The 25499-nt window shown below is 48.0% G+C and overlaps 1 protein-coding gene and 1 pseudogene across 1 annotated transcript; both read left to right on the top strand.

The window, feature by feature from the left end:
- Positions 1–15800: 15800 nt before the first annotated feature.
- LOC125532749 lies at positions 15801–16514 on the top strand (annotated as a pseudogene).
- Positions 16515–18792: 2278 nt separating this feature from the next.
- Positions 18793–21455, top strand: LOC125514209. Its single transcript, XM_048679534.1, has 7 exons — positions 18793–18895; positions 18977–19050; positions 19156–19352; positions 19434–19507; positions 19613–19810; positions 19892–19965; positions 20068–21455. The coding sequence occupies exon 7, from the start codon at positions 20099–20101 to the stop codon at positions 21266–21268; it is 1170 nt and encodes a 389-aa protein (XP_048535491.1). The 5' UTR covers positions 18793–18895; positions 18977–19050; positions 19156–19352; positions 19434–19507; positions 19613–19810; positions 19892–19965; positions 20068–20098; the 3' UTR covers positions 21269–21455.
- The last annotated feature ends 4044 nt before the right edge of the window (positions 21456–25499 follow it).

Here is a 25499-nt window from a genome sequence, read left to right as displayed (position 1 = left end):
AAAGGAAGTTTGTATGTGGTTACCGAATGTTGTTCGGAGTCCCGGATGAGATCCCGGACGTCACGAGGAGTTCCGGAATGGTCCGGAGGTAAAGATTTATATATAGGAAGTCCTATTTCGGCCATCAGGACAAGTTTCGGGGTCATCGGTATTGTACCGGGACCACCGGAAGGTTCCCGGGGGGTCCACCGGGTGGGGCCACCTATCCCGGAGGGTCTCATGGGCTGAAGTGGGAAGGGATCCAGCCCAAAGTGGGCTGGGGCGCCACTTTCCCCTAGGGCCCATGCACCTAGTGTGGGGGAAACCCTAAAAGGAAGAGTCCTAGGAGGGGAAGGCACCTCCTAGGTGCCTTGGGGGGGAGGGAATCCTCCCTTGGCCGCCACCCCAAGACCCATCTAGGGCTGCCGCCCCTCTAGGGGTGGGAACCCTAGAGGGGGCGCACCCTCCTCCCTCTCCCCTATATATAGTGAGGCCTGGGGCTGCCCATAACACGTGATCTGATCTTTGCCTATTGGTGCAGCCCTCCCTCTCTTTCTCCTCCTCTCCCGTGGTGCTTGGCGAAGCCCTGCAGGATTGCCATGCTCCTCCACCACCACCACGCCGTTGTGCTTCTGCTGGATGGAGTCTTCCTCAACCTCTCCCTCTCCTTGCTGGATCAAGGCGTGGGAGACATCGTCGGGCTGTACGTGTGTTGAACGTGGAGGTGCCGTCCGTTCGGCACTAGGATCTCCGGTGATTTGGATCACCACGAGTACGACTCCATCAACCCCGTTCACTTGAACGCTTCCGCTTAGCGATCTACAAGGGTATGTAGATGCACTCTCCTCCCCCTCATTGCTAGGTTACTCCATAGATTGATCTTGGTGATGCGTAGAAAATTTTGAATTTCTGCTATGTTCCCCAACAGGACCCGCCTCATCAGAACAACCTTGTGCCACAGTATGTTCCAACACCCCCCGGGCATTACTCCAACCCATTGGACAACATTGTGGCCGCCGCTTCACGGTTGGCAGCCCTCCCAACCGACGGCGAATCACCAGTTGCGGTTGAGGCACGACGGGCCAGAGATCTCCTTCAAACAGTTTTAAACCAGTAGCAGGCATATTCGCACAGTCGTGAGAGGATTCATTCCACCCCCCGTCCAAGCCGGAGCTATAGTAGGCACATTGAGGATGAACTGGCTGTGTCAATCAGTGCACGTTGCCATAACTCGTCGTGAGGGCACAACCCGGCAGGGGGAGGTGCTAATGCGCAAGATGTGGTGGATCATGGTCGCGCACGTCGAGAGGCCGAGTTAGCAGCTCTACACGGAGCCCGTCAACCCATGCCGGTTCACCCTACCGCTTCAGTAGAGCCAGGTGTGGTATTCAGTTCCTTAGGGGTGCCGTGTCTCACCCCCGCTTTGCGTAATGTGCGACTGCCCAAGGATTTCAAAGGACCTCGTAAGGTACCCAATTACACCGCCGATCTGCTACCGGAGGCATGGGTTGAAAGTTACGAGATGGCAATCGAGATGTTAGATGTGGATGAAGCGGTATGTGCTAAATACTTCACCATGATGTTGGAAGGAACAGCTCGTACTTGGTTGAAGAGCTTACCAACTAACTCTGTCGGATCAAGGGCCGAATTGAAGCACCGACTTATCCAGAACTTCAAGGATACTTGTAAGCAGCCCATGTCAATTGTGGATCTGGCCGCTTGTGTCCAAGAGGATGGGGAGTCCACGACCCATTGGGTAAAGCGGGTCTCAGCTATTTTGCATTCATCGGATCGTATCAATGCAGATACCGCAGTACTAACGTTGGAGGGCAATTGCCATTTTCTGCCGCTCAAACAGAAGTTAGGAAGGCTCAAACATCACTGCAATGATATGTCAACAATTATGGCCGCTTTGGTTAAATACGCCGATTCAGATAATACCAAAGACCCTGACTCAGAGGAGGACAAACCGGGGAAAGGGAAAAAGAACGGCAACACCAAGGGTCAGCAGCATAATCCGGCAGGCCATGGGAACAATGGTAAGTGCAAGGCGATAATAGTTTGGACTTTGTGGCTAACAACAATGCTCAGGAGAATGGTCAGCGCCATAAGGGCAAGCAGCACCAGAGAGGCAGAGGTCCAGGCTCCAATTTGGAGCGCCTGTTAAATCAACCCTGTCCAAAGCATGGATCAAAGGAGAAGCCAGCATCGCACCTTTGGAAGGATTGTTATATCATGCGAGATTTCAAGAACTCCAATATGTTTCAGTATGATAATGGCCCACCCGGCGGTTCAGGAGGTGGTTTCCACGGGCCGGGTTACAGAGGCGACAGCTCCGGTTCAGGATTTCAGGGCAATCAAACCGGACACAGCAAACAAGGGAATCATGGCAACCAGGGAGGTTACAACCATCAGGGGAACCACCAGCAGCAGCAGTCGGGTTATCAGAGCAATCCTAAGCAGTTAAATAATGGGCAATATCATGTCTTCACCACTAGCTTGTGTAAGCGTGATCAGAAGCTTCACAAGAGGGCAGTGAACTCTGTTGAACCGCCGGTGCCTCAGTATTTGTGTTGGTCTGAGCAACACATTTTATGGAGTAGAGAGGATCACCCGCCCCGGGTTGACAATCTGGGTCATCTGGCCTTAGTGGTGGCCCCTCAAGTTGGGGGATATAATTTCACTAAGGTACTCATGGATGGGGGAAGTAGTATCAATATTCTATATTATGATACCTTCCGTCGTATGGGGTTGACAGATAAGAATCTTAAACCGTCAAACACCGTTTTTCATGGTGTGGTGCCTGGTAAGTCTGCATATCCAGTGGGCAAGATAGCCTTAGAGGTGGCTTTTGGAGATGATCATGATTCAAGATCAAAAACATTGACTTTTGAGGTGGTGAAAATCAAAAGTCTGTATCACGCTTTGTTTGGGCGGCCGGCTTACGTTAAGTTCATGGCGAGGCCGTGTTATGTTTATCTACAGCTTAAGATGCCAGGTCATAAGGGGACCATCACAGTACACAGGAGCAGGAAGATCACTTTGGAATGTGAAGAAGGTGATGCGGCTTATGCTGAGTCGGTTTGTGCCACGGAGGAGCTGAAGTTTTATAAAGACCAAGTTGATCCGGCAGATATGACTTCTTTGAAAAAGCCAACTACGGAACACGATCCGGCGTTGAAATTTAAATCGGCCGAAGATACTAAGATGGTTGATTTTGTTCCTGGCGATTCATCCAAGCAGTTCAGCATCAGCGCTAACCTGGATCCCAAATAGGAAAGCGCGCTCATCGAGTTAATCCGTGAGAACCGAGACATCTTTGCATGGAAACCTTCTGACATGCCAGGTGTACTGAGGGAACTTGCTGAGCACACACTTAACATTGATTCTAAGTTTAAACCGGTTAGACAGTTTCTCCACCGCTTCAATGAAGAAAGACGCAAGGCTATTGGTGAAGAGGTAGCTCGGTTGTTGGCCGCAAGGTTTATCATGGAGGTCTTTCACCAAGAGTGGTTGGCTAATCCGGTGCTGGTTCTTAAGAAAAACGGCACTTGGCGTATGTGTGTAGATTACACAGACTTGAACAAAGCTTGCCCTGCAGATCCTTTTGCCCTCCCTCGTATTGATCAGATTATTGATGCTACGACGGGTTGTGACCGTTTGTGTTTTCTGGACACCTATTCTGGCTATCATCAGATCAAAATGGCAGTTAAGGACTAGGAGAAGACGGCTTTTATAACTCCCTTTTAATCCTTCTACTATGTCTCCATGCCTTTTGGGCTCAAGAGTGCCCAGGCGACTTATCAACGCTGTGTTCAGAATTGTCTTCATAAGCAGATTGGGCGCAATGTTCATGCATATGTAGATGATATTGTGGTAAAGTCCAGGAAGGAGAAAACATTGATAGATGATTTGAGAGAAACCTTTGACAACCTCCGGGTTTACAAGATGATGCTCAATCCGGAAAAGTGTGCCTTTGGTGTCCCGGCAGGCAAACTCTTTGGTTTTCTGGTGTCAAACAGAGGCATTGAGGCTAATCCGGAAAAGATCTCAGCAATTACATCTTTGGCTAAACCGGCGTGTATCAATGACGTTCAACGTTTGGCCGGCCGGATTGCGGCTTTGAGCTGGTTTATCAGTCGTCTTGGGGAGAAGGCTATCCCTCTATATCAGATGCTAAAGAAAATGGATGATTTTGTCTGGAGTGAGGCGGCTGATAAAGCATTTGAGGATCTGAAGAGGCAGTTAGTTGAACCGCCTGTGCTTGCAGCCCCGATCGATAAGGAGCCGTTATTGTTGTATGTGGCTGCTAATGCCCGAGCTGTTAGCGTGGCTATTGTGTTGGAGCGCAAGGAAGCTGGAAAGGAATATCCGGTTCAACGCCCGGTTTATTATATCAGTGAGGTGCTCATTGAATCAAAGCAGAGGTATCCACATTGGCAGAAGCTGGTGTATGGAGTGTTTATGGCAAGCCGGAAGCTCAAACATTATTTTCAGGGTCATCCTATCATAGTGGTCAGTTCAGCCCCTCTGGGAGATATCATTCAAAACAGAGAAGCAACTGGCTGGATTGCTAAGTGGGCTATTGAGCTTGGACCTCACGGGCTCAAATACACACCTCACACATCAATTAAATCCCAAGCGCTTGTGGATTTCATCAATGATTGGACAGAGTTGCAGGCACCAGAGGAAAAGCCAGATAACACGTATTGGACTATTCATTTTGATGGATCCAGACAGTTGGAGTGCTCGGGGGCTGGAGTCATACTAACTTCCCCACGAGGTGACAAGTTTTGTTATGTCTTCCGTTTAATGTTCCCTTGTACTAACAACGCAGCTGAGTATGAGGCCTTACTCCACGGTCTTCGGATGGCTAAGGAGATGAACTTAAGCCGGGTTAAGTGCTTTGTGGATTCAGATCTGGTGGCTCAACAGGTGTCTGGCACTTGGGATTCTAAATACCCACTCATGGCTGCATATCGACGAGAGGTGGACACAGTGGCTGGTCACTTCAAGGGTTATCAGGTGGACCATATAGACTGGCGCAAGAACGAAGCGGCGGACGCTTTAAGCCGCCTTGGTTCTCAGCGTAAACCGGTCCCACCAAATGTCTTCCTTGATATACTGCATAATCCGTCGGTCAACATACCAATAGAGGAGTTGGCTATTCCTGACCCGGAGGCTCAATTGGTGGCAGCTTTGCATGTCATACCGGATTGGACAATCCCGTACCTGGCTTACATGAACCGGAGCGAGTTACCAAAGGATGAAACCTTGGCCCGACAGGTAATCCGGCGTTCCAAGTCAATGACCATAATCAACGAGGAGTTACATCGTTACAACGTCACAGGGGCAATTCAGCGGTGTGTCTCTCCTCAGGAGGGTTGTGAGATTTTGCGAGAAATCCATGAAGGGGATTGTGGTCATCACGCCGGTTCAAAGTCTTTGGTGGCTAAAGCTTTTCGCCACGGTTTTTATTGGTTAATAGCTCACGTTGATGCGGAGGATTTAGTCAAAAGATGTGATGGTTGTCAAAAATTCGCACGCCATGCTCATATTCCGGCTCAAGAGTTGAGGATGATTCCAATAACTTGGCCGTTTGCGACTTGGGGGCTTGATATGGTTGGACCCTTCAAGCGATCCAAGGACAAAAAGACCCACTTGTTAGTGGCAGTTGACAAATTCACCAAATGGGTGGAAGCAGAGCCAGTCAGTAAGTGTGATGCGGCCACGGCGGTTCAGTTCATCAAAAAGGTGATATTCTGGTTTGGCTTTCCACACAGTACTATAACTGATAATGGTACTAATCTGTCAAAGGGAGAGATGGAGGAATTTTGCCAATGTGAGCACATCCGGCTTGATATAGCATCGGTGGCTCACCCCCAATCTAATGGTCAAGCGGAGAGGGCAAATCAAGAAATTTTGCGAGGTATTAAACCCCGGCTTATGGTTCCTTTGAAACGGACACCGGGTTGTTGGGTTGAGGAGTTACCTTCTGTGTTATGGAGCATCAACACCACACCCAACAGATCTACGGGTTACACACCTTTCTTCATGGTTTATGGAGCGGAGGCAGTTCTTCCTAGTGACATCCGTCATGACTCGCCCCATGTGGCAGCTTATGTTGAAGCTGATAATGAGCAGGCACGTCAGGATTCCCTGGACCTGTTAGATGAGGAGCGTGATCTTGCAGCAGCACGTTCAGCGATTTATCAACAAGATCTCCGACGTTATCACAGCCGTCGAGTTAAGACCAAAACTTTTCAAGAGGGCAATCTGGTGCTCCGGCTCATCCAGGATCAGACTGATATGCAAAAATTATCCCCACCTTGGGAAGGACCTTTTGTGGTCAGCAAGAATCTGCACAACGGGTCATACTACCTCATTGATGTTCGAGAGCACAAAGACTCACGTAAATCGGAGGAGGAGACTAAGCGGCCGTGGAATATAGCTCTTCTTCGGCCTTACTATACTTGAGCCACAGGCTCTTCATATGTACATATTTATGACAATGTATATATTATATAATAAACCGGAGCCTCGAATAAAGCGGGGTCTCTATTCTTTTTACATCATGTGTGTGCTTACAAGAGTTTCTACTGATAAAGCGGAGTTTTGTTAAACCGGTCTCTGCAGCCGCACGGATATAAAGAAAATCACTAGGGGGCTTGGTCGTATCTGAACCATAGCTACACCTCTTGATCGGTTTAACACCACAAAGGGATATCACTAGGGGGCTTGGTTGTTATCGCACCATAGCTACACCTCTTGATAGGCGTTAAGCCAAAAAGGAAATTATGTGGAACCAAAGAGAGTCTGTTGCATTAAGCATAGTTCAAACATAGGTAACCACCGAGCACAGCTCACATATTACCTGGGGGCTCATTGCTTCTCAAAGAACAATGAGTTTGGACCCTTGTAATAGGCTATCAAGCAAGGCTTGGAAGCCAGGTGTATTCACCTAAAACCCCGGGTTATCCTGCCTCTTTAAGTAAACCACTCTGTCCAGGTAAACCTGGTATGACCCATCGAACGTTTGACAAGTCAATCCCATGGACCCTGAACTTGTCAAAGTTAAAATGGTGATTGGTTAAAGATTCAGGTCCATCTTAAAAGGCTTTGCAAAATGGTTTAACTCAGCGGCCTGGCAGCCCACGAAAAGCCTCGATTTAGGGCCTGACAGCCCATGAAAAGCCTTGCATATTTCTTTTGTATTTGTTGTTTTAACATCTTTTGGTAAGGGATTTATGAATATTTTCTGATAAACCGGTGTTTATTACAAACCCGGCTTGACTTTCAACGCTTAGTTGTCAGTACATGATCAGATTCTAAACCGGTAGCAAAACTGCTCCGGTCTGGTTTTGACTAGATGTCACCATTCTTATACAAACAACTCAACGGATTTTTAGCCCAATATGATTTCTACATGAACCGGCAAGAGGGCCAGGAGTTATTAACACTCCGGATTAATGTTTTTACCTCTACCATACAAGCAGTTGGTCAGCTAACGAGGTATATCACAGGTATTACTTATTTTATCGGATTATTACAAACTTTGGTTATCCACCCAAGTTATGTATGGCTTTTGGGCATCATAACCCGTTTAGTGGTAAACCACTAGGATGCTTTTTAGTTTTCATATGCAGGAACATAAAGGATTATGCATACATGAATTCCAAAAGTGGAGCAAGTTCTCACAATGTCAAAGCACCACAAAACATGCTCGATGGCATGGCAGATAAAGGGGTTTTTGCTATCCTATTACAAGAAGCTTCAAAATGGCTCCAATTGAATAATTATTTCTAAGCAGTGGCACACAATAGCTGGTAAACCGGCGGCCGATTTAAGGTGCTTCGTCTGGACGGCTTGACGGTTGAGGATCATTTGGTGCAATCACTTCTTCTTCATCCCTCCCCAGACGCTGGAAAGCAACCGTTGACCAATCGATTCCGGTTAAAGCTTGAAACACGACTTCTTCATGGATAAGGCTGGAGGGGTTAATGTCAGGAGCGTAAGTATGCTTACGGATTGGAGGCACAAGTTCTTCGACTTCATGGATTTCGGCAGGCTGTCTCTTCCCTTCAGTGTTGTAAGCCGGCTGGAAATGAGATAAATCTGTGTCTTCTGCCAGTTTGCAGGCTATTGGCCGCATCTCCTTTGTCAGCCTTCGGAGATCATCATTGTCAAAGTTTGAACCATCCTTCTTCACACCTGGATATCCTTTAATGATGTCATCCGCTTCAAGATCCAGAATCCATGCTTTGGCCCGGATTAGTGCGGTCAGCGCTCCTGCTCTTGCGGCCGCCTTCTTCAGTTCAGTAATCCGGGCTGGTAGCAAGGCCAGCTTCTCAAGGGTTTCTTTTATCAGTGTTGGTGCCGGTTTATTGTAGGCTGCAGTGCATATAGCACGCTGGGATCCAGAGTAAAGCTGTTCTATTAAGGTGTAAGCCGCTTTAAGCTTCATCCACATATCAGCGCCCAGATGAGTAATGCGAGTGCATGTCATGGTTTAATATCAGCACAGCTGGTAAACAATAAGATCTCATGAATTGGACAAACAGCATAAAGAGATACTTACCAAATACAGCAGACGTGATGGCGTTGATTTGCCGCTTCAAACCAGTTAGTTCATCTACAACTGGCTTCAGGGCTGCTTCGGCATCCTCAGCTCTTTTGGTTAAACCGGCCTTTTTGGTTTCCCAGTCAGCACGTTCCTTGTTAAAAGACTCCTTTAGCTTTTCCATAGATGTCGGGGCTTTGGTCAGCTCCTCCTTGGCTTTCACAGCCTTTGCTTGTTGGGACTTCACGTTCTCTTGCAAATCAGCGGTTCGGGCATCTCTATTGCTTAGCTCGGCCTATAACAGCAAAGATATGTCAACAACATGATATGTATTTTCTAAGTACTAAGTGTATAACTAGTTATGCACTTCGTACTTGGGGGCTAATGCCTATTTGCTCTATTATCAATACATCTTTTATAAGTCTCCAGAACAATGAAAGCATTATCCTTGACACTTGGGGGCTAATGTACATCTGTTCAAAACGGACGCATGGATTCAAGACCCGGATTACCTCGCAAAGCTAAACCGGCCTTTGGGGGCTACACTGAGGAAAGCTACATAACTACATTGGTAAAGTATCGGTTTTGTTTTCACTAAGGACCTGACATTTTGAGGATCAGCAGGAGAGGATTAAAGTATTACAAAGTCTGTAGGATCGAAAGTATGTCTTGGGGGGGGTGATTAGACTACTTGACCAAATAAAAATCTAGCCTTTTCCCAATTTTAGTTCTTGGCAGATTTTAGCTATCTTAGCACAAGTCAAGCAATCTCCACACAATTCAAGCAAGCATGCAAAAGAGTATATGAGCAGTAGAAAGTAAAGCATGCAACTTGCAATAATGTAAAGGGAAGGGTTTGGAGGATTCAAACGCAATTGGAGACACGGATGTTTTTGTCGTGGTTCCGATAAGTTGTGCTATCGTACATCCACGTTGATGGAGACTTCAACCCACAGAGGGTAACGGTTGCGCGAGTCCACGGAGGGCTCCATCCACGAAGGGTCCACGAAGAAGCAACCTTGTCTATTCCATCATGGCCATCGCCCATGAAGGACTTGCCTCACTAGTGGTAGATCTTCACGAAGTAGGCGATCTCCTTGCCCTTACAAACTCCTTGGTTCAACTCCACAATCTTGTCGGAGGCTCCCAAGTGACACCTAGCCAATCTAGGAGACACCACTCTCCAAGAAGTAACAAATAGTGTGTTGACGATGAACTCCTTGCTCTTGTGCTTCAAATGATAGTCTCCCCAACACTCAACTCTCTCTCTCACAGGATTTGGATTTGGTGGAAAGAAGATTTGAGTGGAAAGCAACTTGGGGAAGGCTAGAGATCAAGATTCATATGGTTGGAATGGAATATCTTGACCTCAACCCAAGTGTAGGTGGTTCTCTCTCAGAAAATGTGTATTGGAAGTGTAGGTATGTTCTGATGGCTCTCTCCACGAATGAAGAGTGGGTGGAGGGGTATTTATAGCCTCCACACAGAATCTAACCGTTACACACAATTTGGCAAACTCGGTGGGACCGAATGGTTAAACTCGGTCGGACCGATTCAGCAAACCTAGTGACCGTTAGGATTTTCGGTGGGACTGAGATGCAACTCGGTAGGACCGATATGGTTAGGGTTAGGGCATAACGTAATCTCGGTGTGACCGATTACACAAACTCGGTGGGACCGATTTTGGTAATAAGCTAACCAGAGAGTTGGTCAGGTAAACTCGGTGGGACCAATTCACTCATCTCGGTGAGTCCGAAATGTTACAAAAGGGAAACAGAGAGTTTACATTGCAATCTCGGTGGGACCGATCGCTCATCTCGGTAAGACCGAAACGTTACGAAGGGAAACAGAGAGATTACAATCCCATCTCGGTGAGACCGAGATCCCTATCGGTGAAACCGAATTGCTAGGGTTTGTGGCAGTGGCTATGACATTTGAAACTCGGTGGCGCTGGATAGAAAGAATCAGTGGGGCCAAGTTTGACTTTTGGTTTAGGTCATATGTGGATGTGGGAAGGTAGTTGAGGGTTTTGGAGCATATCACTAAGCACTTTGAGCAAGCAAGCCATTAAGCAACACTTCATCCCTCCTTGATAGTATTGGCTTTTCTTATAGACTCAATGTGATCTTGGATCACTAAAATATAAAATGTAGAGTCTTGATATTGAAGCTTGAGCCAAACTTTTTGTCCTTAGAATTTTGAGGGATCCACTTTCCTCATCCATGCCATGCCATTCATTGAGCTTTTCCTGAAATATTAATCTTGGAATAATGTTAGCTCAATGAGCTATATGTTGTTAGGAATTACCAAAACCACCCGGGGATAGTTGCACTTTCAAAGTCCCGGTTTAAGATTAACATCATAAAACAGCCCTTGGGGCTACTTGAGCTAGTGTTTCAACTTTGGAATCAAGAAATAAAGGGAGATGAAAATACCTCATAGCGTTCCTTCATTAGGTTCACCAAACCGGCCTCATAGTTATGGTTTGAGTGCAGACGGTTTAAAAAACCAGAGTGAAGTTCTTCAGCACTGAGTTGAGCATAGCTTGATAAGTCAGTGCTCCATTTACCCTTTTCCCTGGCAGCACACTCTTCTTTGGCACTATGTTGGGCCAAGATTACAGGATGGCCAGGAGCGCTGTGTCCCATGCCAGTTATGATAACATCATCTCCTTGGCCTTCAGTAGTTTTTGTGGGTGATGATGGAGTATCAGTACCTCTCACCGGACTAGCCCGGTTTGGAGCTGCCGGTTCAGTGTCAGGCACAGTAGGATCAATTTTTGGTTGTTCATCAATATTCTGGTCTTGAAGGGGCAGTTCATCCAAGGTAGCTTCAGGATGAGGACCCTCCGGTTCACAAGTTTGGTCCAGTTCACCTATTTGCTCTTCTTCAAAAACCACATGGTCTTCTGACGGATTGTTGACCCGAGCTTTCTTGCTGGATCTGGCTTTGGCTCTGCAAACAAAATTAAAAGAGGTTTAGCATCTTATTCAAGATTTGCAACGCATTTGAAGAAATGGTTTGAATGCTTACCCAGCTACAGTTTTAAGAGGAGGGATTTGAGTTGCTGTTGACTCGCCAGAAGATGAGGGAGGTGTCACCTGATAATTTGAATCAGGCGGATTAAGAGGTTGTCTGAAATAACCTGCCTTGGGATAAGAATTGTCAGAAGTAGGGGAGACCTTAGATCAGCGCTTCTAAACTGGGGTATCAGGTAAACTGGCCAAAGTGACCTGTTGGCCGCTGTGTCGGGTTGTTCGGCGAGCTTCATGCTGCAGCGTCTTCAAAATAAATGTTGGATCCAAGTAAGCAAGAGGATGAGAAAAGCTTACTTTCCGGACCACTTGACGGGTTTTTTGTGTTGGCATAGAGTCTGAACCGGAGGAAAGGGTAATTATCTCTACGTCATCAGCCTGGCTGCCTTCTACGTCCTCCTGATAAAGATAATTGTTAATGAAATGCATGAAAAGGGAGCCAAGGGAGTCAAGTTCTACCTCAACTTCCGGTTCCTCTGCATCTTCATCAAGTTCCATGTTGATACGTTCGGCTGTTTTCCGCTTTGAGGTTCGCTTGACGGCTTTGGTTTTGGGACGGGATGGCTTTGCCGCTTTATCTGCGGATTTCCGCTTCCAGAAGGGATCATCACCCTGTTTATACACAAACAGAAGGAAGTTTACAAGTTGAACAATTTAAAGATATCAAAGATAAAAAGGAAGCATAGTGCTTACAGCAGGCGGTTTATTTTGAGTGTAGAAGGGGTTCAAGCCGGTTTGGCGACAGACTGATTCCGGTTCATTCAGAATTTTCTTGATGCTTTCAGTGACCTCATCATCGGTTACCTGAATGTTGATGTGCCGTTGGGGGTCTTCTAATTCACCGGTGTACTCACACATTAAACCGGGGTGGCGGCTCAGTGGCAAGACGCTCCAAGATATCCAGCAACGCACAAAATCAACGCCTGTTAAACCGTTGGCCATAAAGGCCCAGAGCTTGGCGAGTTGAGGGGCATATTTGGCCCGTTCCACAGAACTTAAATGTTGCGGCATCGGATGAGTGTTGGAAAGCCGGTGATCACGGTAGCCTGGAAGAGGGTTCTCATCTCAGGAGAGGTATCTATGCAGTAGAACCAAGTCTGGTTCCATTCCTTAGGGTGACTGTGCAGTTTGGCATGAGGGAATTCAACTTCTTTCCGCTTTTGAACAGAGACACCACCAAGTTCAGTGTTGGGACGTTTACAAATTCTGTACGCCGGTTCAGATGAAAAAAATCCCGGAACAGCTCAGCAGTTCGTTCTTCTTGTAAGTATACTTCACATAAGACTTGGAAGTTGCACAGATTGGACACCGAATTGGGTCTGATATCTTGAGGATGGAGTTGGAAACTGGCAAGCACATCTCGGAAAAACTTCGACCCAGGCGGTTTGAAACCACGGTCTATGTGGTCGACAAAGACCACTACCTCACCCTGCCTCCGGGTAGGAGGATTCTCTGTTCCTGGAACTCACCATCGAATTTGAGTTTTCTTGGGCAAGGTGTCGATATTGACCATTCCATTCAACTATTCTTCGGTGACCTAGGAATGAGCCCAGTTGCAAGCGAAAAACTGTTTGGCCATTGTGAAACGAAAAGCTGAAAAAGAAATGCCGGTTTGCAAATCATTCATGGTGGTACGCAATATGCAATGGATTAAAAATATATAGATATGTGAAATTACGTAAACCAGAGACTGATACAATAATAAATGACAAGGTCATATCAAGGGTATACATGTGTCGTTAAACCGGATTGTTACAATAAATGTAAAGGAGGTTTGTCGGTTTGCCAGGGGACTAATGGTATGAGATAGATTGTTTTTACAAGAGTAAACCGCCTACATGGTAAAGAGGATACAGACCCAAGGTAAAATGACTAAGTAAGGAGGAACATATTTCACAGTTTGGCATGGGAATTTCAGATCTGCCGTGCGTTGGATAATCAAAATATATTCTATTCTAATCTCAAGTGCTCAAAAAGGTTCAGTAAGTTCAGAGGAGTTTGATATCAAGCAGATGCCTTAACAAGAAGAAAGGAGTTTAAGCTACAAAGGGTGCTGAAAACAATCAAATCTAACTGGCCATTGGTGTTACTAAAGGCGGAACAACTTCAGGTTATGAAGAACACCAAACCCTAATGGCGGATCTGGGGTGAGGAGAAGAGGAACTTACTGGTGCAAGAGGAAGCAGCGGAGGGTCACTGCGTGTCTCTGGTAACAGTTAGGTTGATGCAGCGGCCTTTGTTGGAGCAGAGGTGAAGCTCGGTGACGGTGTCGGCGCTCAGGAGTAGAAATGTCGCGAGGAGGAAGAAGAAGTGAAGGAGACGAAGGGGAAAAAGGAGAAGGACCCGTGTTCCTATTTATAAGGCGAAGCGATAAAGCGACAAGTGCAGAAATCGAGGAGCTGGAAATGGATAAGTATTAAATATGACGCCTCGAGGGTTGAAACGATCATTAATGAAGGGCATCTTCGGCTTCAACGGGTAGATGACATCATAATGATTGGCTGCAGATTTAAAGGATGACGTCACGGCGATCTACCAGATTTATACAAAGATGCCAGAGCAAGAATTTTTCTAAGTATTGGAGATTGACATGAACAGGTTCAAATCAATCTGGGGCCTAATGTTAGGGATATAGTTACTGGAGGTAAACCGGCTAGGCATGGCCGAATTAGCTCCATGAAGATTGAAGCCCATGAAGATGGCAAGATACTGGAGCTTTAAGAAGGCCCAAGGCCCAAAGATGGATTAAAGCCTGTAGTTGTGAACCGACTTTATCATGTAAACTTGTATTGTAAGTTAGAGGAATAGAGACCGAGCCTGACACCTCTATGATCCGGCCTCGGGACTCTGTAAACCGGCGGGCGTCAACCTGTGTATATAAAGGGATGACCCGGCCACGGTTTGAGGAGGGACAACAACTCGAGAGCCAGTCAAAGCGGATTCGCTCCCTGGTCATCAAAACCCTAGCAATACCAATCACAACTAGATGTAGGCTTTTACCTTCATCGAAGGGGCTGAACTAGTATAAACTCCCCATGTCCCCTTGTCCGGTTTAACCCCTTTAAGCTAACCCATTGCGATGGCTCCACGACTAAGTCCTTTCACAAGAACATCTGCCGTGACAAACCCACGACACTATGGGTTCGAGAACTATGTAGACATGACCAAGACATGTCTCCGGTCAATAACCAATAGCGGAACCTGGATGTTCATATTGGCTCCCACATATTCTACGAAGATCTTTATCGGTCAAACCGCATAACAGCATACGTTGTTCCCTTTGTCATCGGTATGTTACTTGCCCGAGATTCAATCGTCGGTATCTCAATACCTAGTTCAATCTCGTTACCGGCAAGTCTCTTTACTCGTTCTGTAATGCATCATCCCGCAACTAACTCATTAGTTACAATGCTTGCAAGGCCTATAGTGATGTGCATTATTGAGTGGGCCCAGAGATACCTCTCCGACAATCGGAGTGACAAATCCTAATCTTGATCTATGTCAACTCAACAAGTACCATCGGAGGCACCTGTAGATCACCTTTATAATCACCCAGTTACGTTGTGACGTTTGGTAGCACACAAAGTGTTCCTCCGGAAACCGGGAGTTACATAATCTCATAGTCATAGGAACGTGTATAAGTCATGAAGAAAGCAATTGCAGCAAACTAAACGATCATCGTGCTAAGCTAATGGAATGGGTCAAGTCAATCACATCATTCTCTAATGATGTGATCCCGTTAATCAAATGACAACTCATGCCTATGGCTAGGAAACTTAACCATCTTTGATTCAACGAGCTAGTCAAGTAGAGGCATACTAGTGACACTCTATTTGTCTATGTATTCACACATGTACTAAGTTTTCGGTTAATACAATTCTAGCATGAATAATAAACATTTATCATGATATAAGGAAATAAATAATAACTTTATTATTGCCTCTAGGGCATATTTCCTTCACTATCACTAGTTGAAACAAAGAATGCCAAAATACCACTATGAAAACACAAGGAGAGAAGTGCATATTTCAACCTTCAACTCATGCCTTAGTTTAATCTACAACCTTGAAATCCAAGACCATCTACGTTACAACCCTAGACTCTCAAAACCGGACAACTTTCAACCATGTGTGCCTCAAACCAGTTTTGTCGTCGGTTTTGACTGGTTTTCAAGAGTTGACCGCCTATTCAACGCCTAGTTAGCTGCCACATCACCGGGGCTGAATATGGAGGTAACGACACCCTCGGGTGTCCGCGTTGTCAGTGCAGGCCATCGCCGCACCGGGATTTCGCCCCGGCCCAAGACCAAAACCCCAAATACCACCGAAGTAGAGAAAACAAGAGACGGGGAAGCAGATCGCCAGAGAGGACCACCAACACTGAGAGGGCAACTACATATCGACATCGTCGATGTAGGGAAGCACCGGCCAGCGCAGTGCAGTAGTTGCCGGATAGCTGCCAAACAAGGCCAGCCACCGCAGGGGGACGCGTCGAGCAGGGCTAGTGGAGCTGTCACAGGGACCTGCCACCTGCACCTTTGCTGCCACCAACCATGGCCGCCGTCGTCGCACCGGCCCGCAGCATCCGCCACCTAGATTCGCCGGGGCACAGCGAAGCAGCCGCAGCCACACCCCCCAAAGGGTCGCGCCGCACTGCTCGCGTGCTCGCCACGCCTGGTCCAAAGGCCGGACCCTCTAAATATGGGGCCACTGTCATGAAAACCTAGGCCCGGAGAAGCACAACTCTGTCAGCCTCGTCGAGCCCCACACTCGAGAGGGAGGCCGCCTGGGAGCGAAGTCCCGCCGCCGCCGGATCCACCAGGGCTTTGCCTGGCGGGGAGCACCGACGGCGGCAGGGGGAGGGGGGATGAGGGGAGGGAGCGCTCGAGGGTTGCATCGCCTCCTGAGTCACCCGTGGGGAGGGCGACGGGGATCAATTGAACAAACTGAGCTAAACAGAAGTTAAAATTTCTCACGTGACATCTTTCGCCGTGCAATGAGATTGGATTTTCTCTTCCTAAAGAGGCCTGCCAGGGATGTTATGTTCGAGTCATGTGCATATTAAATTGTCCTTTGCCACCCTCTATTTGTTTTTTCGGTGGAAAAACTTCTGATTATTAACATTCATCTTCAATCACATGCATATTAAATTGTCCTTTGCCAAGGGATGAACATTTTTTGACGGTATAATAAACACCAGAATAATAAAAATTACATCCGGGTTCGTGGACCACCTAGCGACGACTATAAGCATTGAACTGTGTCGAATGCACACCGCCATCATCGTCCCTCCCTTGCTAGAGCCAGGAAAACTTTGTTGTAGTAGACAATCGAGAAATCGTCATGCTAAGGCCCCGTAGGACCAGTGCACCGGAGCAGCAACCATCGCCGATGAAGAAGTCGTAGATTGGAAGGATCAAACCTGTAAACACCCAAACGAAGACGAACGAAGAACGGATCCAAATAGATCCATAGAAGACCAACACCGACCAAATCCCGCGAAATCTGATGAAGACACACCTCCACACCCCCTTACAACGCTAGGCGCACCACCGGGATGATGATAGAACATGGGATATATTATTCCTACTAAGTGACATCGCTGCCGTCACACAGCCCCCAACCATGACGTTGAACCTAACAGGAACAAGAAACGGGGCCCCTCATGTTAGCGTGGAGCTGAGGTCCTCCGACCTCCATGGCCCAAAGGCCATCGGAGATGAGGCGGATCAGTAGCGGCGCCGACGGAAGAAAGAGGAAAGCTTGAGATCTTTTTTCTTGTTACCACCTTCTATTTGGGTATGAAGAGAAGTAGAGCTCCATACATGGTAGGATCAACGTGGATTCCAACAATTTGATCCAAGAGATGGATAATTGGAGGGAACACCATGAGGTATAGCTAGATATAGAAAAATTCCAACACTCGTGTTTGCTCATCTTTTGGCTTGAATTTCTCACCGTTCTTCACAAGTGGAATCGAATAAGGGCAGTAAGATGGTTACATTATTTTGCACTTGCAGTGTGTGCATTCACATGATAAAAAAAAAATTCTGAATGAGTTACTCCATACTCATGTCATGCTTTGGTAACAAAAAACCGATATGGCATGTGGAATATTTCTTCCTTTTGTAAGACGTTGTTTGGATATTTTTTGAGTATATGCATCTTGCAGCAAGATGAAGAGGCCAGGCGTGCTATCCTAAACATACCCACCTACCTTTTGGATTTGAATATTCACTTACCTTTCGCTCACGCTCTCATTTCACCAGTCGGCCCATCGCTGGCATAGCCACGTCCGCCCATTGGCCGGGGTCAGCCATCGCCCAGTAGCTCGTTGGTGAGCCTGGTCTCGACCATGGACAAACATCCTGGATGGGTTTTCTACAAGTTGAAATGGACGGAGTAAGTGCAATCTACTAGATGTTCTTAAGATTTGTTGTAATTTGAAACTCATTGTTTGATTAATATTTATGTAGAAAGGATGTTTGTTTTGGTATTGAAAAAAGAGAACATTTTTTTGAGAGCGAAAAAAGAGTACATTGATCTATTGATAAAGAGAAATCTACTAGATATTGGTGCACTAGTAGTTATAGATGAGACTACAGAGGACACAATGTTCAAGTTTGAGAAGGTACAGAAGAAACAAGTGTCAAGCTCGAGAAGCCAAGAGAGAAGAGCAACAATGTAGACAATGAACATGAGATGGAAAAAGTACTGATTGGACTATTAGGCATTGTCAAATAAATTTGTGTATTTTTTTTAAGAAGTTAAGTTTTGGAGGTTTAATTAAAATATTATTTTTCAGAGAAGCAAATATAAAGAGTTAGAAGATGATAATATATGGCCTAAATTTTAAGGGACACTCTAATCCATCTGTCCACGGCCCACCCGGGAGAGACATGGAAGAAGTGAATGAAACTATGTCTTGTCCTCTGTGGGGAGAATTGATTTTAACCCCCCCCCCCCCCCCCCCCAAGTTCGTTCGCCTTCGATTTTATGCCCCTTTCTTTGTTTGCCTTGCTCTCAACCCCCTTCCGGTACAACACGTCTTATGTTGATTGACCGCTTGGCGCTGTTATCTGCTCAGTTATTAACTATTAATGAACAAAAAAATGGTATTGTAATATTTCAATTTGACAAAAGGGCAGTTTCCTCGAGACCCCAGCCCACACGTGAGACAGAGCCGCCGCTCGTTCTTTCTTTCCCCCCTTCTCGTCATATCTAGCGAAAAGCCACCAGAACCGCCTTGCCCCGTCATCCGTCGCCCGTGCTGCTCCGCCGCGTTTTCCTCCCCATCCGCAGCCCTCCATTGCTGCCCCAAGGTAAGGCAAGCTTCTCCCCTTCCGTTTCCATGGATTTTGCGTTGTTCCTCTTGTACGTTGTCTAAATCGTCGAAACCCTAGGTACCGAGGAAGATTGATATGGGGATTTGAGTGGGAGAGGTTGGATCTACAAAGGGGTGTGTGGATCTGAAAAGGTGAGAAATTTTTTTGTGGTTGGGACATCCAGGGGAGATGATATATCCGTTTATTCTCATTTCTATTTGATGCTTATATACTAACAAATTTGTTAAACATGCCAGCAAGAGCAGATGGATTGAAGGCGAGCGGACCCCTCTGCCTTCTCTCTTTCTTCACAGAGCCCCCGCTCGTTCTTTCTTTTCCCCCATATTGTCATATCTAGCGACAAGCCGCCAGAACCGCCTTGCCCCGCCGTCCGTCGCCCCTGCTGCTCCGCTGCGTTTCCTCCCCATCCACATCCCTCCATTGCTGCCCCAAGGTAAGGGAAGCTCCTCCCCTTTCGTTTCCATGGATTTCGCGTCGTTCCTCTTGTATGTTGTCTACATCGTCGAAACCCTAGGTACCGAGGGAGATTGACACGGAGATTTGAGTGGGGGAGGTTGGATCTACAAAGGGATGTGTGGATCTGAAAGGGTGAGAAAATATTTTGTGGTTGGGACATCCAGGGGAGGTGATACATCTAATTATTCTCATTTCTATTTGATGCTTATATACTAAAAAATTTGTTAAACATGCCAGCAAGAGTAGATGGATTGAAGGCGAGCGGACCCCTCAGTCTTCTCTCTTTCTTCATAGAGCCGCCGCTCGTTCTTTCTTTCCCCCCTTCTCGTCATATCTAGCGACAAGCCGCCAGAACCGCCTTTGCCCCGCCGTCCGTCGCCCCTGCTGCTCCGCCGCGTTTCCTTCCCATCCGCCACCCTCCATTGCCGCCCCAAGGTAAGGCAAGCTTCTCCCCTTTCGTTTGCATGGATTCTGCGTCGTTCCTTTTGTACATTGTCTAAATCGTTGAAACCCTAGGCACCGAGGGAGATTGACATGGGAATTTGAACGGGAGAGGTTGGATCTGCAAAGGGGTGCGTGGATCTGAAAAGGTGAGAAATTATTTTGAGACACCAGAGAAGGTGCGATACATCTATTTATTCTCATTTCTGTTTGATGGTTGTGTATACTAACAAATTTGTCAAACATGGCAGCAAGGGCCCCGTTCCCCCTTCGTGCGTTCCGATGTTCCATAGATCCGAACGTCAGATGCCGCCGCCGGCGGCGGTGGCCGACTGGTCGGGCCTCCACCAAGACATCCTCAGCCGCATCTTCCTCTCGATCGCATGCATCGGCGACCGGGTCAGGTTCTCCGCCGTCAACCAGCACTGGCGTGGCGTCGCGCTGCAAAACCCGCCCCCGCTCCCCTGGCTCCTCATGCCCTCCACTGCCGGGACCTCCTGCTACCGGATCTTCGGCGGGATCGCCGACCCGCAGCCGCCCCTCGCCGGCGCCGTCCGCGGGGCGCGTTTCTGCGGCTCCTCTCAGGGCGGCTGGTCCGTGGTCGTGCTCCACCAGTGGCACGGCCACGCCCTGCTCAACCTCCGCTCCGGCGAGCGCGTCCTCCTCCCGGACCACGTGCGCGTCACCCTGAACGGCGGGCGCGTCCCGCCGAACTTCAACGTCGTCAGGTGCCCCATAATGATCCGCGCGGCCGCCGTGTCCGCGCCGCCGCCGTCGGCTGCATGCGTCGTCGCTGCCCTGACGACAGGCCAGACCACCATGGCGTTCTGGCGCCCGGGCATGGACTGCTGGTCGCCGGCGCCGCTGGGGGCTCCGTGTGACGCCCAGGACCTGACGTACCACGACGGATGCTTCTGGGCCGTCAACCCCTGTGAGCAGCTCTTCTGCTACAGGCCGGAGATTGCCGGCGCAGACGGTGCGCTTACTGTTCAACATCTTGTCTACCAGTGCTGTGCTGACCAGATGACCCCCGCGGCGCCTGGGGAGATCGTCTCCCGCTACCTCCTGCCTGCCGCCTCCGGTGAAGATTTGCTAATGGTGAAGAGGTTCGTCGATCCGGCGAGAGGCGGCACTAGGCGGTTCGAGGTCTTCAGGCTAGAGAAGCAACTTGGCAGAACCTCCTGGCGCTTCCACAAGATGGAGGGGCAGGTGCTCTTTATCGGCCGGAGCTGCTCCAAGGCCTTCGACACAGGGCGCAGCGGCAATCCGGGCTACATCTACTTCCTCGACGATGTCTATGGTGGCCGTCCGATGAGCGTTCTCCAGCAGAACGAATATCCCTGCACCGACATGGGTGGTTGGAGTTGCTCCCCTGACGACGAGGAAATCAAGCGCTGCCTGCCATGGGCGCATCCCTCGGACAGCTCACCGTCCATTTGGTACCTCCATTGATCTACCAGGAGTTGGTTTCTAGATTTCGATCTCATCATATTTCCATAATTTTATTTTGAGTCTTTGTTGCCCATCAACATATGCCATGCTCCAGGTCAGTGTCTCGGTTTGTTGTCTTCGTTGCTGTGGTCGTTGTCGCTCTTGTTGTAAACTTGTAATTTGGCTATGGGAAACTGGAAGTTACATATACAGTTTGTTGTATGTACTCTACTTAATCTGAAGATTGTCTTGAAACTCATTTCATCAATGAAACTCTGAACTCTTCAGACTACTACCTGTCTATACATGCTGTTTGGTATATACTCCTATATGCTTCTTCCTTAATTCTGGCTCCTAGCTAGTATTTCACTTATGTAAGATATTCTGTCGTGAATTCAACTTGAGATTTGAGATTCATATAAAGTGCTGAAATAATATTTTTCAGTATTAGATGATGCTACTGAATATGTTATGTGTGTTCAGGTATACAGCAACTAGCACTAATTGTCTGTTGAGGACTGTATGTAGTCTCTAGGTGACCCTTGTTCATTTCTTGGTATGTTTCCAAGTCGTTGCTCAGCTGAATGTTTGGTTTGTGTTAACAGAATATATTTATTGCACGTTTCCCATTTATTGTTAGTGAAGAAAATTAATTACTCTCTTCATCTCTTGCTATATTCTCAGAGAAAAAAATTGTCTGGCAATACTAATCAGGTGACCTCAGTTCAGTGGAAATGGTTGCAAGATGCAACTTCCATGACTTTGTTCACTTATTCCAATATACCCACTTTCTACAATATAAGAGCATGAATTGGACTCACAACCAGTGTAAGAAAACTCACTTTCTACAATACAAGAGCATGAATTGGACACACAGTCGGTATAAAAAAACTCACTTTGCACAATACTTGCTTCAGAATTTTAGATGACGTGGTAATCACTGACAGCGCACCTTCTCTTATCGGGGAAACCCTTTTTGGAGATTAGCGAGGGACATATTAAAGACATCAGGGAAAGAGCCAGTCCAGTTTTGCTCTTTTCAGTAATCAGGGGCATACTAAAGACATCAGGGAAAGCTCCAAAACTAATATTGCTAGACACTGATGAAATGAAGGAACCATATGATTTGGGCGGTATGATATACTTTTCAGTAATAATAAGCAGGCGTGTTACGTCGTTTTCTCTGAAATGTCTTAATTGTGATTTCACTTAACTGACACCAATGCCACCATCAATAAGGACCAATTGATGCTGCATCAAATCAGCATTGTATTCGCTGATATATAAAACATAACCCCGTGTAATATTAGCGAATGTACATTCCTTGCTTTTTCTATAACGAACATGATTTGTTCCCATGGGGGTTTCTTAGCTTTTTAGCTTAATGCGTAGCCACTATTTATCTGCACATGTCCACTCTCAACGCTGTTTTTGTGTAGAAGTGAGGGATGAAATTGTTAGATGTGTATAGTCTCTTTTCAGTATATTCTCATTGTATAAGGGGTTTTCTGCACTTTACTACACATATATATGTATTGGCCTTTGGCCCTCAGTAAAGTCAGTTGCTATTCATCCAACATGGTATCAGATGCTAGGTTACCCTCTCCACCTCGCACGATGCAACTCCGTGCCTGTACCTAGTCTCCCTCGCCCTCACCCGCCGTCGCCGCCCCCCCCCCCCTGAGCTGATGTCCGGTCGCCGTTGCGCCCTGCTCCGTCCAGCCGGCGCCGTTCCGGGCCTGCCTCCTCCCCGCCCGGCCGCCGCGCCCTGCTCCGTCCAGCCGGCGCCGTCCCAGGCCTGCCCCCTTCCCGCTCGGCCGCTATTGCCCCTAGTCCGACCGGCCCGCGCCGTTCCCGGCCCCCCTGGATGCCGCCGCCCGTTTCGCTGAAGCTGCCGCTTCGCGTGCTCCAGCCGCAAGCGAGCCAGGCCTCCTGGTCGCTCCTGATTCGGGGCTGCTGCCTCAAGCGCTCCAGCCGCGAGCGAGCCCGGTCCCCCGCTCGATCCCGATCCAGGACTCCTGCCTCGGGCGAGCGGGTCTCTATTCCATCCCGATACAGATTCAGATCGGTTGACTCCAAAAAAAAGGAGGCAGTAACAAAAAAAAGGATACCTCAGTATGTCATCTTCGGGCTATGTGGCTGTTCCTCGCTGCTCGGTGATCTTTGATGGCACCAACTATGCTGAGTTCGCCGGTTTCATGCATATTCATATGCGCGGCCTTCTGCTGTGGGGTGTTCTTTCTGGCGAGGTACCATGTCCGCTGTGCCCTGTTGCTCCGGTGGCGCCTGTTCCGCCAGTACCGCCGGTGATTGCTGCTGATGCTTCTCAGGCTGATTGGGATGCAGCCAAGACTCTTGATGATGCTGCAGTTGATGCTTATGATCAACAGGTATCTGCCTATTCTGATGCTCTTTCTGTCTATCGGGATGATCTGTCTGCTTACACTCAGTGGTGCAATGATGATGCTCGAGCGGCTGCTGTTCTCACTGCGAGTGTCCTCCCTCAGTTTGCTTCGGAGTTCATGGGACTTGGCACAGTTGTAGCGATGTGGTCTTATCTATGCCAGCGCTATCAGCCCTCTAGTGATGCTCTCTACCTATCTGTGGTGCGTCAGGAGCATGCACTTCAGCAAGGTGATTCTTCTGTTGATGAGTTCTATTCACAGTGCTCTGCCATCTGGCGCCAGCTTGACTCTTTTCGGACAGTTGTTTGTGAAACCTGTCGTTGCTGTTAGACTACTCGGTCTGATCTGGAGTTTCAGCGGGTTCATGAGTTCTTATCTCGTCTCCGGTCTGAGTTTGAGCCTCAACGTGCTCACTTGCTTTCTCGTGGTCGTGTTCCTATCTCGGAGGTACTTGCCGAGCTTCGTGCTGAGGAGACTCGCCTTCGCTCTGCTGGGTTGCTTCTGATTCCGTCAGTGCTGGCCGCCCGAACTCCTGTATCGTCTGCTCGCCTCACCGCTCCACCGCTCCTGCCTACTCCTTCAGGGGGGTCAGCCGTCCTCTTTATGCTGAGAAGGGCACGCCGCGCCGTGACACCTTCTGTGGTTACTGCTCCCGGTCAGGTCACCCAGAGTCTGATTATCGCCAGAAGAAGTGAGACTAGAGGCGCTCCCCTTCCAGCGGGACTCCTGTGTCTTCCTTGACCTCGTCCCTCACTGATCAAGACATTGTACGCCTCAAGCGTCTACTTGCTTCATCCGGCTCCTCGTCGACTGGTTCTGCTGCTACAGTGACTGCATCCCCTTCATCACCATCGCAGCCACCTACACAGTCAAGTAAATCTTCGTGGGTTCTTGATTCTGGAGCTTCTTTTCATATGTCTTCTGATTCTTCCGCGTTTTCTTCTCTTCGACCTCTTGATTCGCCTATTAATGTTCTTACCGCCGATGGCACACCTCTCCCTGTTGCTAGTCGTGGTATTCTTTCCACTCCTTCATTTTCGGTTCCGAGTGTTTCACATGTTCCTCGCCTTACCATGAATCTTTTTTCCGCTGCCCAACTTACTGATTCTGGTTGTCGTGTCATTCTTGATACCGACTCTTGCTCTATTCAGGATCGTCGCACCAAGGCTTTGGTTGGTGCTGGCCCTCAGCGCCGTGAGTCGGAGGGTCTTTAGGAGGTCGACTGGCTTTGTGTTCCTTCCGATGCCACCACTTCTGCCAGCTCCCATGCTCTCGCTGCCTCTTCGTCTGCGTCCTTCCAGCAGTGGCATCATCGCCTTGGTCACCTCTGTGGCTCTCTCTTGTCTTCTTTAGTCCGTCAGGGCCTCTTAGGGTCTGTATCTGGAGATATTTCTTTACATTGTAATGGTTGCAGACTGGGCAAATAGACCCAGTTACCTTATCCCACCAGTGAGTCGGTATCTCAGCGTCCTTTTGACTTAGTTCATTCTGATGTTTGGGGTCATGCTCCCTTTGATTCGAAAGGTGGTCATCGCTACTATGTTCTGTTTATTGATGATTTCTCTCGCTACACTTGGCTCTACTTCATGAAATCTCATGGTGAGGTTCTCTCTATATACAAACGATTTGCCGCCATGGTTCACACCCAGTTTTCCATGCCCATTCGTACTTTTCGTGCTGACTCCGCTGGAGAGTTTATCTCCCAGCTGTTGCGTGGTTTTCTCGCGGAATAGGGTACTCTTGCCCAGTTCTCATGTCCTGGTGCTCATGCTCAGAATGGCGTTGCTGAACGTAAGCATCGCCATTTGCTTGATACGGCTCGTGCGATGATGATTGCTTCTTCTCTT

The sequence above is a fragment of the Triticum urartu genome, chromosome 1, assembly GCF_003073215.2.
Source record: "Triticum urartu cultivar G1812 chromosome 1, Tu2.1, whole genome shotgun sequence".
In the NCBI taxonomy this organism is placed as follows: Eukaryota; Viridiplantae; Streptophyta; class Magnoliopsida; order Poales; family Poaceae; genus Triticum; species Triticum urartu.
Note: the sequence above shows the minus strand (reverse complement) of the source record. Positions and strands in the feature narration are given on the sequence as shown.

Coding starts and splice junctions, on each gene's coding strand:
- LOC125514209 (XM_048679534.1), top strand. CDS start 20,099: ATGTTCCATAGATCCGAACGTCAGATGCCGCCGCCGGCGGCGGTGGCC.